This window comes from Vigna radiata, unplaced genomic scaffold (genome assembly GCF_000741045.1).
Source record: "Vigna radiata var. radiata cultivar VC1973A unplaced genomic scaffold, Vradiata_ver6 scaffold_134, whole genome shotgun sequence".
Classification (NCBI taxonomy): domain Eukaryota; kingdom Viridiplantae; phylum Streptophyta; class Magnoliopsida; order Fabales; family Fabaceae; genus Vigna; species Vigna radiata.
Window position 1 is genome coordinate 808,167 of NW_014543261.1, and position 14,314 is coordinate 822,480.

At 28.9% G+C, this 14,314-nt stretch overlaps 1 protein-coding gene across 2 annotated transcripts; it reads right to left on the reverse strand.

Annotated features, from left to right (window-relative positions):
* Window positions 1-1,721: 1,721 nt before the first annotated feature.
* Window positions 1,722-7,941, reverse strand: LOC106753641 (65-kDa microtubule-associated protein 6). 2 transcript variants are annotated; one of them, XM_014635475.2, is made up of 12 exons: window positions 7,203-7,941; window positions 6,136-6,339; window positions 5,275-5,541; window positions 4,672-4,887; window positions 4,407-4,562; window positions 4,141-4,300; window positions 3,765-3,916; window positions 3,137-3,224; window positions 2,985-3,058; window positions 2,816-2,890; window positions 2,321-2,681; window positions 1,722-2,165 (listed from the first exon to the last, which is right to left on the reverse strand). In XM_014635475.2, the coding sequence occupies exons 1-11, from the start codon at window positions 7,275-7,277 to the stop codon at window positions 2,343-2,345; spliced, it is 1,806 nt and encodes a 601-aa protein (XP_014490961.1). In that variant the 5' UTR covers window positions 7,278-7,941; the 3' UTR covers window positions 1,722-2,165; window positions 2,321-2,342. The 2 variants fall into 2 exon arrangements, with proteins under 2 accessions (XP_014490961.1, XP_014490962.1); XM_014635476.2 differs by having other exon boundaries at window positions 1,722-2,207.
* Between the last annotated feature and the right edge of the window lie 6,373 nt (window positions 7,942-14,314).

A 14,314-nucleotide genomic window follows, 5' to 3' on the forward strand; every position in this document is an offset into this window, starting at 1 on the left:
GTTATCCTCTAGTGGTCGAACTTCGTTATAAAGCTTTATCGTCTACTGGTCGAGCTTCGCAACTAAGGTTATCTTATTATAACACTTGGTTGTAGAACTTTGTTATTAATTGAGGCGCTATGATCACTTTGTTAAGGGGTCTTACTATTTTAGGCGTATGATATGTTCGGATGTGCTTTGTTAAAGATTCTCTTTGTGTTGAGAATGTTCTTTTTCCCAGTTGACTCGCCAGTCGAGATGGAGACTTCATAACTATGCTAATATGTGTAGAAGGGAAGATATGATAAAGGTCATGAGACTCACATTCAGTGCCAATTATCAATCCCGAACTCTGGTCTTGTAAACAAACAATTTTTTTTTTTAAAAAAGAAATAACATAATCAAGATAACATGTTAGAAGACTAATGGACAATAAGTTAAAGGGAGACACAAGGACATAAAGAACATTATCAATGGTTAAAGACGAAAAAAGATTAACAGTACCGACACCATGAGATAAAACCCTAGACCCATTGGTCATTGTAACCATTGGTAAATTATCTGAAAAGGATAAAGAAGAAAACAAAAATTTGTTATCAATAATGTGATTTGTGATACCTAAGTCAAGAATCCAAGGTCCAAAAGAAAAAGGTTGAGTTAGGACAACAAAAGATATACATGTACATGCAACAGAAGGGGTGAAACTAGAGTTATAACGATCCTTATAATATGATCCTTATTATAATATTTAAGAAATTCATTGCAAAGAGCAAATTGACCTACATTATCAGAAAAAGCATTGGAAGAAGCCATGAAAAGAGAAAAACCTTAAAAAAAACAAGGTTCTCCAATAAAGACAAGACAACAAGCACATATCCTAAAAGAGGAGGAGAGTACTCTAACATAGTTGATCATTGTTCAAATGATACGATCCTATCCAAGAAAGAATATATTTATTTTTTAATTTAATTCCTCTCATAACATAAATAAAGAAAATCATAGAAGAGCACATAAATAATACAGAAATGAAAATATCACAATCTAACACATTATTGATTAATGAAAATTCACCACAAAAATCTTAACCATAAATAAGAATCGATATTATATAATAAAAATCATGAGAATTATCTCTCAATGAATTTAAAATTCAAATATAAACTATAAGTTTTAATCTATAAATACCATATTAAATATAATAAAAATAGATATAAGATTAATCTCTCATTATTTCTAAAAACCACATAGAATAATATATTTATAAAGAAAAATTATACAAATATATATAACACATTTATAATAAATAAAAGATATTGTTAAAAAGAATATTAAGAATATCTATCAATATCAAACTATAACAGAAAGTATATATTTCCTTAATGTATCTTACCATCTTTAAAAGACTACGACGTTGAAGATAAGTTATTAAATAATATTTTATTTTAAAGTTACTGAAAAAATTCAGTTAACATACTACTTCTTACGGTGAAAATGATGGCTAAAACAAGTTACCAGTTTATTGTCACAGTTTCGGGTATAATCATTTGGGTCCCTAAAAATAACTCAGTTCAAATTTATGTCATTTGGTCAACACATGAACTTATTTTGGCTAGATCTTTTGTTAATGCACAATTAAACTTTTGTAGATTTTGGTTCATCTTAAATGTTGCTAAAATATATCAAAGTTTATAAACTTAGCAATCACAAAAGGTTAAGTGATGCAGGCAGGGCTAGAGTGGCAATGTTGAGCAGAATAAAAGTTGATGTAGGATTATGACATACAACAAACATGATTAGAATGCAATGAAATAGGACTTCACCTACAGTTATGAATCAAAATAATCTCAGTTACTACTACATCACACTGAAACATATATATACACAAACAAAACCCAGAACATACATCATGGTCAAACACTGTATGAACCATCATCATCTCCACTGTTTACCCTCTACAAAAGGAGTCATGCACTTCACTGTCCCTACCAGTATCAACACTCTTCCCAAAGCTAATGTTCTTCAAACCATAAACACCCTAATTCGTATCCTCAAATGTCAGTTATCACTGTCCACGTATATCTCATCAGCTTATTACAAAGCAAATACTAGTGTACAATCCATCTCGTATTCACAACGTTTCTGCTGGCTGCTTACAGTTGCCCAAGAAAATCTTTTTTACCCTATTCCTGCACACGCACAATGATGCCATTCATCAAACTATCTTGTCACTGAAAACATGACCAAGCAAAGAAAAAAGTTAACTTTCTGCTCTTGGAGATCACACATTGTTTAAGTTCATAAAAAATATAATAATGGCAAACTGGGGAACCACAAAACCTACCATTTTTTTTTCTTTTTATCATTTAAACTTGGGGAGGGGAGTCAGGCTCTGAACCACAAAGGGAAGCATATGAAATTGTATCTTCCTTGGATATAGCCACAAAGTTCAGAGGGGCAGTAGACAATCTTCTCATTTCCTTAAAATATCCATTCTGACGGCCAGAGTAGGACCGTGGTGTCAGAAGTTCGGATGTTGTTCCACCACTTAGGGAGTTCCGGCGAGGCGTAGGAGGCATAGATCCATTGCCATTTGCACGGTAACTATTTGTCTTTCTAAAGCTGTTATTTTTTCTTGGACTAGGTTTAGAACCATAAATGGCTTCCTTTTGATTTAGAAGTAGATCTTGCATCTTCTTATGGTCCTGCAAGATTTAACAAAACACACCAGTTATCTATAAATAGTAGTTCAGCATGTAGCAAAATTTCTCAGAACATCAAAATTGAAAAGAGAGAAAAAATCCTGCTGACTTTTAGATTTAAAGATTAATAATTTTACCCTGTGTCGTCTCTTCTCTTCCTCTTTCTGTTGTCTGGCCAGTTTATAATCGTCCAATATTGAAACCAACCGTACCTATAGATCATATTGACAATAAAATTTACCTACTAAAAAAGGCTTGAAGATAGAAAACACAACCACAATAATTATATATTACTTCAAAGCTCACCCCATCATATAGAAAATGAGTCTTCTTTTCATCTTCCCATGATAGTGTTTTGTTAATGAGATTGTCAACCATAGCTGGAAAGATAGCATGTCATTAGAAGAAGTTCAAAATGGCACTGTAAAATAACAGATAAGCATGCATGAAAGAAGTACCTGGAATTTTGGCTACAGTTATTCTAGCACGTTCTGCACGTTTAAGATTAATGTGTGCACCTCGCCCAGCACTGTACCGATTGTCATCCTGAAATTATATGCTACTTCAGAGAAAAGACTAAATGATCTAACACTAACAGTGTTCATGATGAAATCATATTGCAAAAGCACTTATTTGAACTGTCTAATGAAAAGGGGATATTGATAGTCTCTGGCGGTATCCTATAATTAGTGGGCAGCACTATTATTACAGTTTTCTTATAAAAGTATGGCATCACAAACAGCCACACCAGATTGATAGAGTTTGAACAAGATGCGTAACAAAAATAGACCTGTTATATTAAAGATACATAAGAAAAACTCAGGATTACAATATAATTGTAATCTGAGTCTTTTCTAAATTTTGGTTTCATCTACTTTCTCTTCAGACCATCTGTCATGGGCCTTTTTCTACTCCAGACAGGTGATTTTGAATAATACATACAAGAATCTCTCTTTTCTAATAAAAAATACAAGGTATATTCAATAATCCTTCAACAAAGAAAGGTAGCATGTGAAACTTTCAATGAAAATAGAAGAGTTTGGGCAGGCACAAGAAACAAATTATAAAATATAATTTCTCACTTACTTGATTATATTCATCAAGCCAATTCTCCTCTTCACATGCAGAAAGCCACTTGTCAATCCTATCTGTTACTTCTTTTCTGCTCAAAGCTTCATCTTTTACCTTAATTATCTGAGCTTCAATGTTGGCTAATAGCTCAGAAGGATCCACCAAGCCTATGATAGAAATAGTAGAATTCAAGGTCAGATAATTTCCTTCTAAACCCCAAAAAAAGAATTTTACAGAGGTGTGTTTGGTTCAACTTATTTAGATCCATATTTTTGTTCCCTCCCTAATAGAGCTTCGAAAAAAAAATATATATATTTCTAAGAAAGAAGATGTTCTGTAATACTAAGAGAGAGCTTAAAGGTAAATAATCTATGAATGTATTGGAACAGACCAGAATCTATCAATGCACCAGCTTTCTCGGCAGCAGTACTTGTATCTGGTTCAATATGAGTCAATCTACATATTTCCTCTAACTCTGATCTCTTCTTAAAAACAAGTTCTTTCATTCTGCTAGCTTTTAGTTTCGTAAGCCTGTCCACTTCCGCTGAAGCCTGCAAAAAGACTCTTCAGTTTAGGAGCTGCATCTCCACAGAATAAATTGAAAGAATGAAAAAATAAATAAACAAAGGGTGAGGAAACAGAAAGAAACTTCGAGACCTTCTCAATCATCTCTGTTGAAAGAACACCTCGATCAGTGATTTCTGATTCTGACGTTCCAACAATAGAAGTAATCACCATAAAAGAGTTTCTCTCTTCTTTTGATGAATCCATCAAATTCCAAAGTTCGAATAGTTTAGCTACAACATCCTTCAGCTGCATTTTTGTAAAGAGTATACTACAAGTCTGAGACCAGAGTAAAGGAATGGAAGAAATTTCAAGAACCAATAAAGTGAAAAAAAAAAGTATGGAGTCCATAAATCACCTTCTGAATCCTAGTTTTCCTTTCTATTTTTAACTTTAGAATGGTCTGCTCTAGGCCTTCCAATGTGCTATTGCTAATATTAGTAGATTGTTCCACCTGAGTCCCATGCAAACTTGGATGCACATCACCCACAGTTTGGCCAAAATCCAACCCAAGCACACTACAAAGAGAATGGACCTCATTCACGCATTGCAAGACCTTTTGAAGTCGGTCAGACTGAAAAGAACAGACATAAAAATGCAAAGAATGAGTTCTAAAGGAGTATCGATATAGTAATTGAGATGAGAATGCATTTTGAATATCTCAAACCCACTTATAAGTAGACTTTTCTTGTCCTCGAAGATTCGTTCATGAGTGGTATAAATGAGAAATTTAAAATAAGGCAAAAGGAGTCAAGAAAAGCATTTAAATTTCCATATGAACTGCGTTTCTTAGGAGAAATAAATAAAGGGCAGGAACCAGGCACATATAAGGAAAAATATTAAAAGAATTGATCATTCACAAAATTCAAAGGTCTATGGAAGTTCAAAGATCATTCTACATGATTGATCAAAGATCATTCTACATGATTGATCAAAGATCAGATTCTACCATAATACAAACCTTTTCCTTTTGAAGAGTTCGGAGATGTGTTTGATATTCGTTAAGTCTTCTATGTGACAGGTCCTGTTCATCCTCAACTGTTGTGATACTTAAAGAATTACTGACAGAATGGAATCCAAAAATCTCCCCACTTATCTTCTCTATTTGAGTCTTTACATCGTCAAACTGCTTCAACCTTTCATCTTTTTTCTTCTTCAGTTCTTCAACCAAAGGTGTGATGGATGCAAGTTTCTCCTTCAGAGAAGAGGATCTCTTATCTATTTTAATCTACAAATTCACAGAAAAAAGTATCAGAAACACGTATCATGCAATTATATCTTTTATCCTCTCAAAGCTCAGAAAGCTAACTCCTAATTATATCTTTTTAGCAAGTTCATATCAAATATCACCGTCACCCTCAAATGGGTAGGTAAAAGAAACACAAACCATGTAAATAAAACATTCCACACATATTACTCAAGACAGGACAATGCTTTGCACATATTTCACATGAACAGTATAAAGGTGCTACTATCCTACATCAATATTCACAAATTCAGACAGCCGTACAGCAGCAGCCACGGCTATTAAGATTTACTGATTGCAGCAACATCAAATAAATAATATCATTTGCGTCCTTTTTTTCATTGGCATGTTGGAGTGAGGGTGCCGGAACATGAGCAGTGGTGTAGGACACATAGTGGAGATTGAAGCTCTAATAACAACATCACACATTGACACTCTAAACTGGTGCAAGTTAAGCACAATCGCGAAGGCAATTTTGAATTCATTAATAATTTTACTTTTTCTTTGTATCCAGACAGCAAACTACTGGAAACCCAGTTAAGAAATTGACTTTTGAACAAGAGCAAATTGCTTTACCGGTGAATGAATGTCATGTTCACCAAGTGAAGCCATTAGTGTCGCAAGCTCTGCTTCCTTGGCAGCAACTGTTTGATGAAAACGTGCTTTTGTGTTTGCGGCCTCATCAACCTTCCTCCTGTATACTTCTAAGCATTCCCTCTCCAGTTCCATCAACATTCGATCTTTGTCCACCTCGCTCTCCCCAATGTCGTTCCATATTTGCTGCACACATAACAGTATCAGTCAATCCAAGAAAAGAAAAGCAATAGAGAAAAAATGTAACAAATAAAGATTAAAGTGAAAGTGAAAACAGCAAACAGTTTGGTAAATCAACAAAATTATAAAACACTACACCAAGGAATAATAATTAAACAGTAGATAAAGAAAGTAACAAGTAAAGAATAAATTACAAGTGAAAACAACAAATTGGTAATAACTTCTAATAGACACATTAATGCAAATCAACAAAACCATAAAAACTAAACCAAATTGTCACAAAATCAGAAACCGGTTCTCTGACAACAAAGCAACGAGATTAAAGAAACAGTGAACCGTTGTAAAAAGATGGATTATTAAAGACCAAGTCAACTCAAAACTTCATACCAACTGCTAAACTGGTAACTTCTAGAATGCATCAAGAATCCCAATTTGATGAAATTTGAAACATACAGTAAAAAAAAGCTTTCAAAATTTAGACTAAAAAAATGAAAATTTTAAAAGCTGAAAAAGGGCCCTTTTCAGCTCAGGTAATCAATCTCATGAAGAAAGACAAAGCCCCTTTCCTCCGTAATAAAATAACCTACAGAGACCTTATCCGTGCTTTCCCTTTTGACACAGTAGAACAGACAAAAAGTTGACCTGAAGAGAAACACCACATCATTGGGTAGAGAATACTCAAGAAGAAGAAGAAGAAAATAAACAGAAAAGAAAAAAAAAAATAGGGTAGGCATATCATGAACAAATAATCACGAGCAGACTCTTCATCACGAAAAAAAAAAAAAAAAAACACCCCGTGTCCTCATTTATTTTGCACCGACAAATTCCTCAAAACCCAGAATTCTGAAACACAAAGGAAGGAGAAAGACCTCAAGTTCTCTGAGCAAAGCAGTGCAAGTAGTACTTGTGCGGATACTGGTGCCATGTACCCCAATGGCCAGCATTGTTGACCCTCTTTCAGTGGCTCACAAGGTAGTGCTAATTTGAAAGTTACTAAGTAAGGCAGTAGTAGAAGAAAGAGTAAGATGATGATGAAAAAGAAGAAGAAGGGTCAAAGCACAAAGCAAGAAACTTTCTTCTCAGGTGAAAGACAAGAGACACAGGGTGTCTCCATTGGTCGAAACAACCTTAGCTCCCTCAGATCTAAAGCTGAAACCTTTGGTTGGTTGTTTCTCTCTCTGACTGGAACAGTTTGTTTTGGCAGCCACAAAGAAAGAAAGGAAAGCAATTGTGAAAAGAAATATGACAGGATCTGTAAAGAGGGTGTGTGTTGGAGTAGGAGAAAGTGTTCAGAGGGAGAAAATGAAAATGATTGCCATTATTATTGCAGAAGAGGGAAAGCAAAATAAATGAAGAGGAAAGAGAAAAAGGGTTGTGCAAAGGCAAAGGGGCAAAGAACAAAGGAAGAGGATAATGCTTTTTTTAGGGTTTGGTTGTTAGATGCTCAAATGCTCAAACATGTAGCTGAACACACAAGAGCAGGTAAAGCACCATCTATTCAAATGGATCTGTATTCCCTTCTCTGTATGTATCTCTCTATGCATACATACACAGTCTCTCTCTCTCTCTCTCTCTCTCTCTCTCATGTGTTCACATTCACCAATGATTTGCATAGGTTAAAAACTACACTCGAAAACACTACCATGGCTTCTTCTTTTATATTATTCTATTTTTATCATTACAGAACCCATAAGAATTTTGTTTTTTCTAATTTAATTTCTGAATTAAAATGTTCAATAATCTTTTTTCATTAAGAAAATTTATGTTAGTAAAAGATTAATTTGACATTAAATTTTTCAAATTCCATATTTTTAAGACTGCATAAGTTCAACCACTAAGTTGTCATTGAACAAAAGTGGTTATTTTTTCTTAAAATTCTTTGTCGTTGTTGTTGTGTTTCTGAGGAAGGTCTCACTGAGTCGCATAGTGGTTGAGTGAGAAATTTTTGTGACAGGATAGAATCTCGACATTTGCTGTTTGGCACTCGATGTTTTGCGCGTGACTCACACTCTCTAATAAGACAAGGAAGTTTCCTTTTGAAGTTTGTGGAAGCGCGTGGGAATTGTTTGGGTTGGATTTCGCTGTGCCCCAACTAGCTGTTTTGACATCGAAGTGTTTGCGCCAAATATTTTCTTTTTCTCTTTTTTATTAAATTCTTACTGAATTTGTATTTTATTTGTATGTGTTTTGTTAAATAACTATTTTTATTAAAAAAAACCATAAATGCCACGTGATACTATGAAAATTTAATGTAAAAAAATATCTTTTAATCGGACCCGTATAATAATAAAAAAATTGTTATTAAATGAATTAAAAATATTTTAATAATTTAAAATCAAAAAACGGATATAAAGACGAGTAAATTTATAAATACGTATTTCCATTCTGTATTTAATTTTGAAGATTATTTAATATCGAAAACAAGTTCAAATACAATTTGGGTAGACACTAGTCGATTTGTGATGGAAAAAAAAGACAAGGAAGAAATATAACTAAAATGAAAAAAAAACATTTTAGATGCTATTATATTAATGATAGTTTTAGCTTTAATTAATATTAGGAAAAGAATTTGAAAGGTTTAAGACTGAGTTTTAATTTATATTAATATTATATTTTTCATTTACTTTTTATTTCATTATTTTATCTTTTAAGAAATAACACTTTACTTTTAATTAATCTTAAATATTTTATCAAGTAAAATTAGATCGAGAGACAAGTTTGACCATGCATTAATTTTTATACAATAAGATAAATATAAATATCTTAGTAAATGTTTGAATTTTTTGAGGTTTTCTCTATGATATACTATGTGCCATGATTTATTACACAGAACATAACTTATTTCTGATTTAGGAATGAAGCCTTGAACTAACACTTTAATATATATGATGCTATTTGATTTCTTAAATATATATAATCATAAAATCAGTTATAACTTTTACATGTAGAAAGAAAAATATGCATGATGAAAGAGTTTAGTCATTTAGAATGAAATTATTAATTTGAGGTATTAGTCATTAATTTTTATTTGAAGGACAACACGAATTAAATAAAATGTAGTACGTAAAAAATACTAATAATTTAACTTTTATATTTAGACTTTTAATTTATTTTGACTCTTATATTTACTTTTTTAGTTAATTTAATTTCAATATTTATTGAATAAAAGTTCTTTATTATAGCTGTAATATGTCAATTTAATAAAAAAAATTAATTAGTTTAAGTGACGGTAAGACTAATTTAATGATTATATTGACTTTATTTACCAAATGTTTGAACTTAAATGAATCAGAAATAATATAAAAATTAAAATAAATTAAAGATTTAAATATGAAGATTAAATTACTAATTAATTTGTAATTATTTTTTAATTTTTAGATGTTATTTAGAAAAAAGAAATTGATCGTTATGATTATTAATACGCAGTGAAACTGTAGGTGAAAAGTGCAGGAAGTAAAAAGTTTTTTCTCGTTCCTCCCATAAAGTTTGGGAGTGATTTTTTGGGGAAAGAAAGTTGCATACACTTTCCATCTTATTTGTTTGATTTTGAAAAAAAAAAAACTAAAAACTGCCATTAAAGTGAAAATATAAGTTTATAATGAAAGTTGATGATAATATCTGATAAAAAAAAATATATCGATTGATGGTATGTCAATGTTAATATAAAACAAGTCAAAAAGTTTATCATTATTTTCACTCACCAAATGCATTGATGTGAAATTTGTTTACTTTGGAATGTAAATTTCAAAATTTTCTAAGCATTTCAATATAAATTGAGTTTGTAACACCATATTATTATAATCATTTTATTAATTAAAAGTATTTTAAACAATTACATAATAATATATCATAAGATATATGTATTTCAGCATTTTTTATAAGTTACATACCAAAGTTTTGCAAAATATAAACTTATTTTAAAAGTAATGGGAATGTGTAAAACATACAGAAAATATAATTATCACTCTCTTCTATTTATACTAATATTAAATCATCTTTTATTGAAGAAGTTCTTTATTTATATTGTTCCTTATTCTTCTCTAAATACATGATTATAATAGAAAAAAACAACCATAAATAAATAAAAAGAAAAACTAGTGTTTCTTTTTAATTATTTAAAAAAGTTAGTATATCAATCGTTAAGAAGTAATTCATTTATATGCATGTACATAGACAATTATAGTTTTTACTTTTGAAAGAATTTCAATATTAAATTAAACTCAAATATCTATATTTATCACATGGATTCCAATATATTTTAGTATGTAATACTAAGTTCATCCCATATAACAAATAACATGTCAGAAAAGTTATTTTTTAAATCAATTCTACAATAAGAATCTCTATCGACTTATACTATCTAAATATCTTATTTAAATCCTTATTCAATATACCTTATCACAAAAAATTGAAAATGTTTTTCCTTCTTAAAAGAAATTTCGTTTTCATCATAAAAATATATCAAAGCAATTTTGATTCCATGTATTCATAAGTTAACCTTTTTTTCCAAATCTTATTTGATAAATTTCTTTCTCGCAAAGTGACACTATGACTCACCTAACGAGTGACTATAAGAAGAAATTCCTTCAAAAATTTGCCAAATAAGTGTCTTGCTTGCTTAGCAAACATGATCATTAGGAGCAATTCTCACAAATTCACCTAATGAGTGAGGCATCTCTACTTCTTGACTTTTAATTAAAACATTATTGATAAGCATGCAATTCACTCATCAATAAATGGAGCCTTCCTGCATTCTTGACTTCGTGAATTTGATATTGCTTGATGAGTGAATCACTTTTCTAATGAGTCTGTATAATTCATAACTTAATACATATATCTAAAACTATTTTAATGGGTTTGAATATGTATTTTTCATCCATTAATTAATCAAATAGACAATATTGATTGAAAATTGTACCAATTAAAGCCAATGGAACTGGATTTAGATATTCTCCAACAAAATTTTCATTGATACTCGAATACACTTCTGTTCTTAAATCAATTTAACCATTTTGAAAAATCACATCATTAATAAATCAAAACCATAACACATATTTAATTCAATCAATCATAGAAAACCATCCCTGAATCTATTCACCAATCACAATAAAATTTTGAATACATAACTTCTCTTACTTTACTATAAGGAAAACACAAAACCTTATATGCCTCTTAATACCCTTAATAAGAGAAAAAATGCAAGGAAATTCAAATTAATTATATGATTTTATCATAACAATCCTAATTGAAATGAGATTGATATAGAACTTTTATATATGCAGTCTAAAAACAAAAAGACTCTAGAATAATCAAAATGAAAACTTACTTTTTGTTCAACAAATTGTTCAAGTAAAGATGAGTCTCGTTGTCATAAAGTCACTTTAATCTTAAAACAAACAAAATAGAAATGTAAAAAAATATAAAAATGTTAGAGAAGGAGAATTGTTTTACTTTATAATAATTTTTATAAAATAAAACTCAATTCAACTAATTTCTATTTATAGTAAAAAATTTAATAATAAAATATCAAATGTTTATTATAAAAGCTATTTCTTATCCATATAATTTTTCAGAGTTTTACATATTATATTTAACATATTTTTTAAATATTTTAGTTGGGTAAATCAATTCAATTTTATTATTTTAATAAAGTATTTTAATAATTATTATTAAATATAAAAAGTTTACTTAAATACCAAATTATTATTAGTAACTACAAAATATTAATATTGATAAAAATTATTATATTTTGGTTGATATTATTTTCCAATCAAAATTTATTCATAATTTTTTCCACTGATAATGACTAACACTTGTTGAAATAGTTGAGCTATTACAATGATTTAAACTAATATTAATTAGAACCTTTTTTTTATCACATTGATTATAAGTTTTTTTTTTCTTCTTTTTTTTTTTTACTTTGTTGATTTTTTTTTATTGATGTCAACTAAAACTTTTATTCAATTGTCCTTGTCAGCAATTTAACAAAACAATAATAATTGTTTGTTACAAGTTTTTGAAATCAAAAGGCTTAATATTACTAAAAAAGAAATGAAGTTTCTTATATTAAATCAATGTTAAGATTGTTAGAAGATGATGACTTGATAAAATGATATAAACATTAAGTCATTGCTCATTAACATGTTAATTTTGATGAATATTTTCCTCTTGTAGACACAACAAATCTATCACTCTCACATATTATCATTCTCCACTCAAAGTCATGACATTGACTCCTTCTAATAAATATATGTACATACAATAAAGAAATTTGAGAACAAACATTAAACAATTACTACGGCCAAAAATTATTAAACAATATTAAAAATATTAATAAAAAATAACAATTTTATTGATTATAGAATAAAATAACTACTACAAATATAAAAAATAAATAAGGCATGTCAATTAAAAAAATAATAATAATTTAAAACAACAACAATAACAAAAAATAATCATAAGATTTTAAATAAACATAATAATTTTAATCAACATCAATAAAAAGTTTAACAGATAAATAATCATCTTAAAAATGTTTCGATCTTTGTTAAGTTGACAACATTCTAACTAAAATGAAATTGAGGAAATATAAAAGAAAGACACAAACTCCAAATTTCGAACAATTTCAAATTCTTAGTTTCTTAGATTAAATTTGATTCCTTTTTATTTAGTTCAATTATTCTCATAAAATTTTAAAATATGAATTTCTTTTAATTTTCTTATCAAATTTTAAAACATTTCAATTTCACCATGAAAATTTATTAGAATTTGCTATCTAAAAATAAGCCCACTATGTTTAAAGTCTTTAATTACATAAACTTATTTTCAGTTTTAATGAGAACAAGATTGTTGAGAATGAACACAAGAAAGATTATAAAAGAGAAAATGATGAAATGATTGAGTTGTTGTGTGTGTCGACATCATTTATATGATAATTTCAAAAATGAGTTTAGAAATGAATCCCTTGTTTGGTTAAGTGTCTATTATCTCTCTATCAATCTATCTTATGTGAAAGTTGCCAAGCCAACATTCGCATTACTGGACACTAACACCAAACACACCTTCCATAATCATTCACACTTTCTTTTTTAATAAATTTTCACCTTTGCTCTCTAAACTAAAATAATGCACTATCCATGCACTATATATATTATACTAATTTCAACATAATTTATTTATAATCAAGGTTTGATTTTCAAGTTTGTTGAAATAATATTATTAAAATATGTGTTGTTCATTTTGAAATTCACAATTTTTGTTACCATTTTATTTTAAAAAAATATATCAAAAAATTGAAAGAAAAAATGTATTTAAATCATGATTAATCTTCCTTCTAAAATATAAAACTATTATTTTAAAAATATCAGTTGTTATAGGGTTTTTGATTTTTTAATTTTTAGTAAAAATTAGAATTGGTTATTTTTCGAAATTTTTGTTCAATTTAGTCCTTCAACTTTAGAAATGTATAGATCTAATCTAAAATTTTGTTAAGTTTATTTAATGTTTCAAACATATTACAAAATATCATTTAAGTTGTTTAAACTGTTTGACATTTTTTTTTCATTGTTAGTTAAAAAATATGTTTAAAACTTTAAATAAATTTAACAAAATTTGATTAAAATGATTAAATTCCACAATTTTAAAAATGAAGGATTAAATTAGTCCAAATTTTTAAAAAAAAAACTAATTTCAATTTTTACTAAAAACACATTTAACTTATTATTATATAATAAAATTTTATCTCACAACATTTTAAAAATATAATAAAATTTAACAATAAAGATATTCGTAATCATGTTTCGAATTTCTAGATAATTGCAAGAGAGATGATGGAGAAAAATAATTGTAATCTAAAAAGTGTTTAATTTTGATTTTGAAAATGTTGAAGAAGCACATGACTAGTAGTAGTATAGTACTGTTATTAATTTCTCTTGTGTTAGTTACCGTTATACAGACACATATTTTTATATAGCAATATATG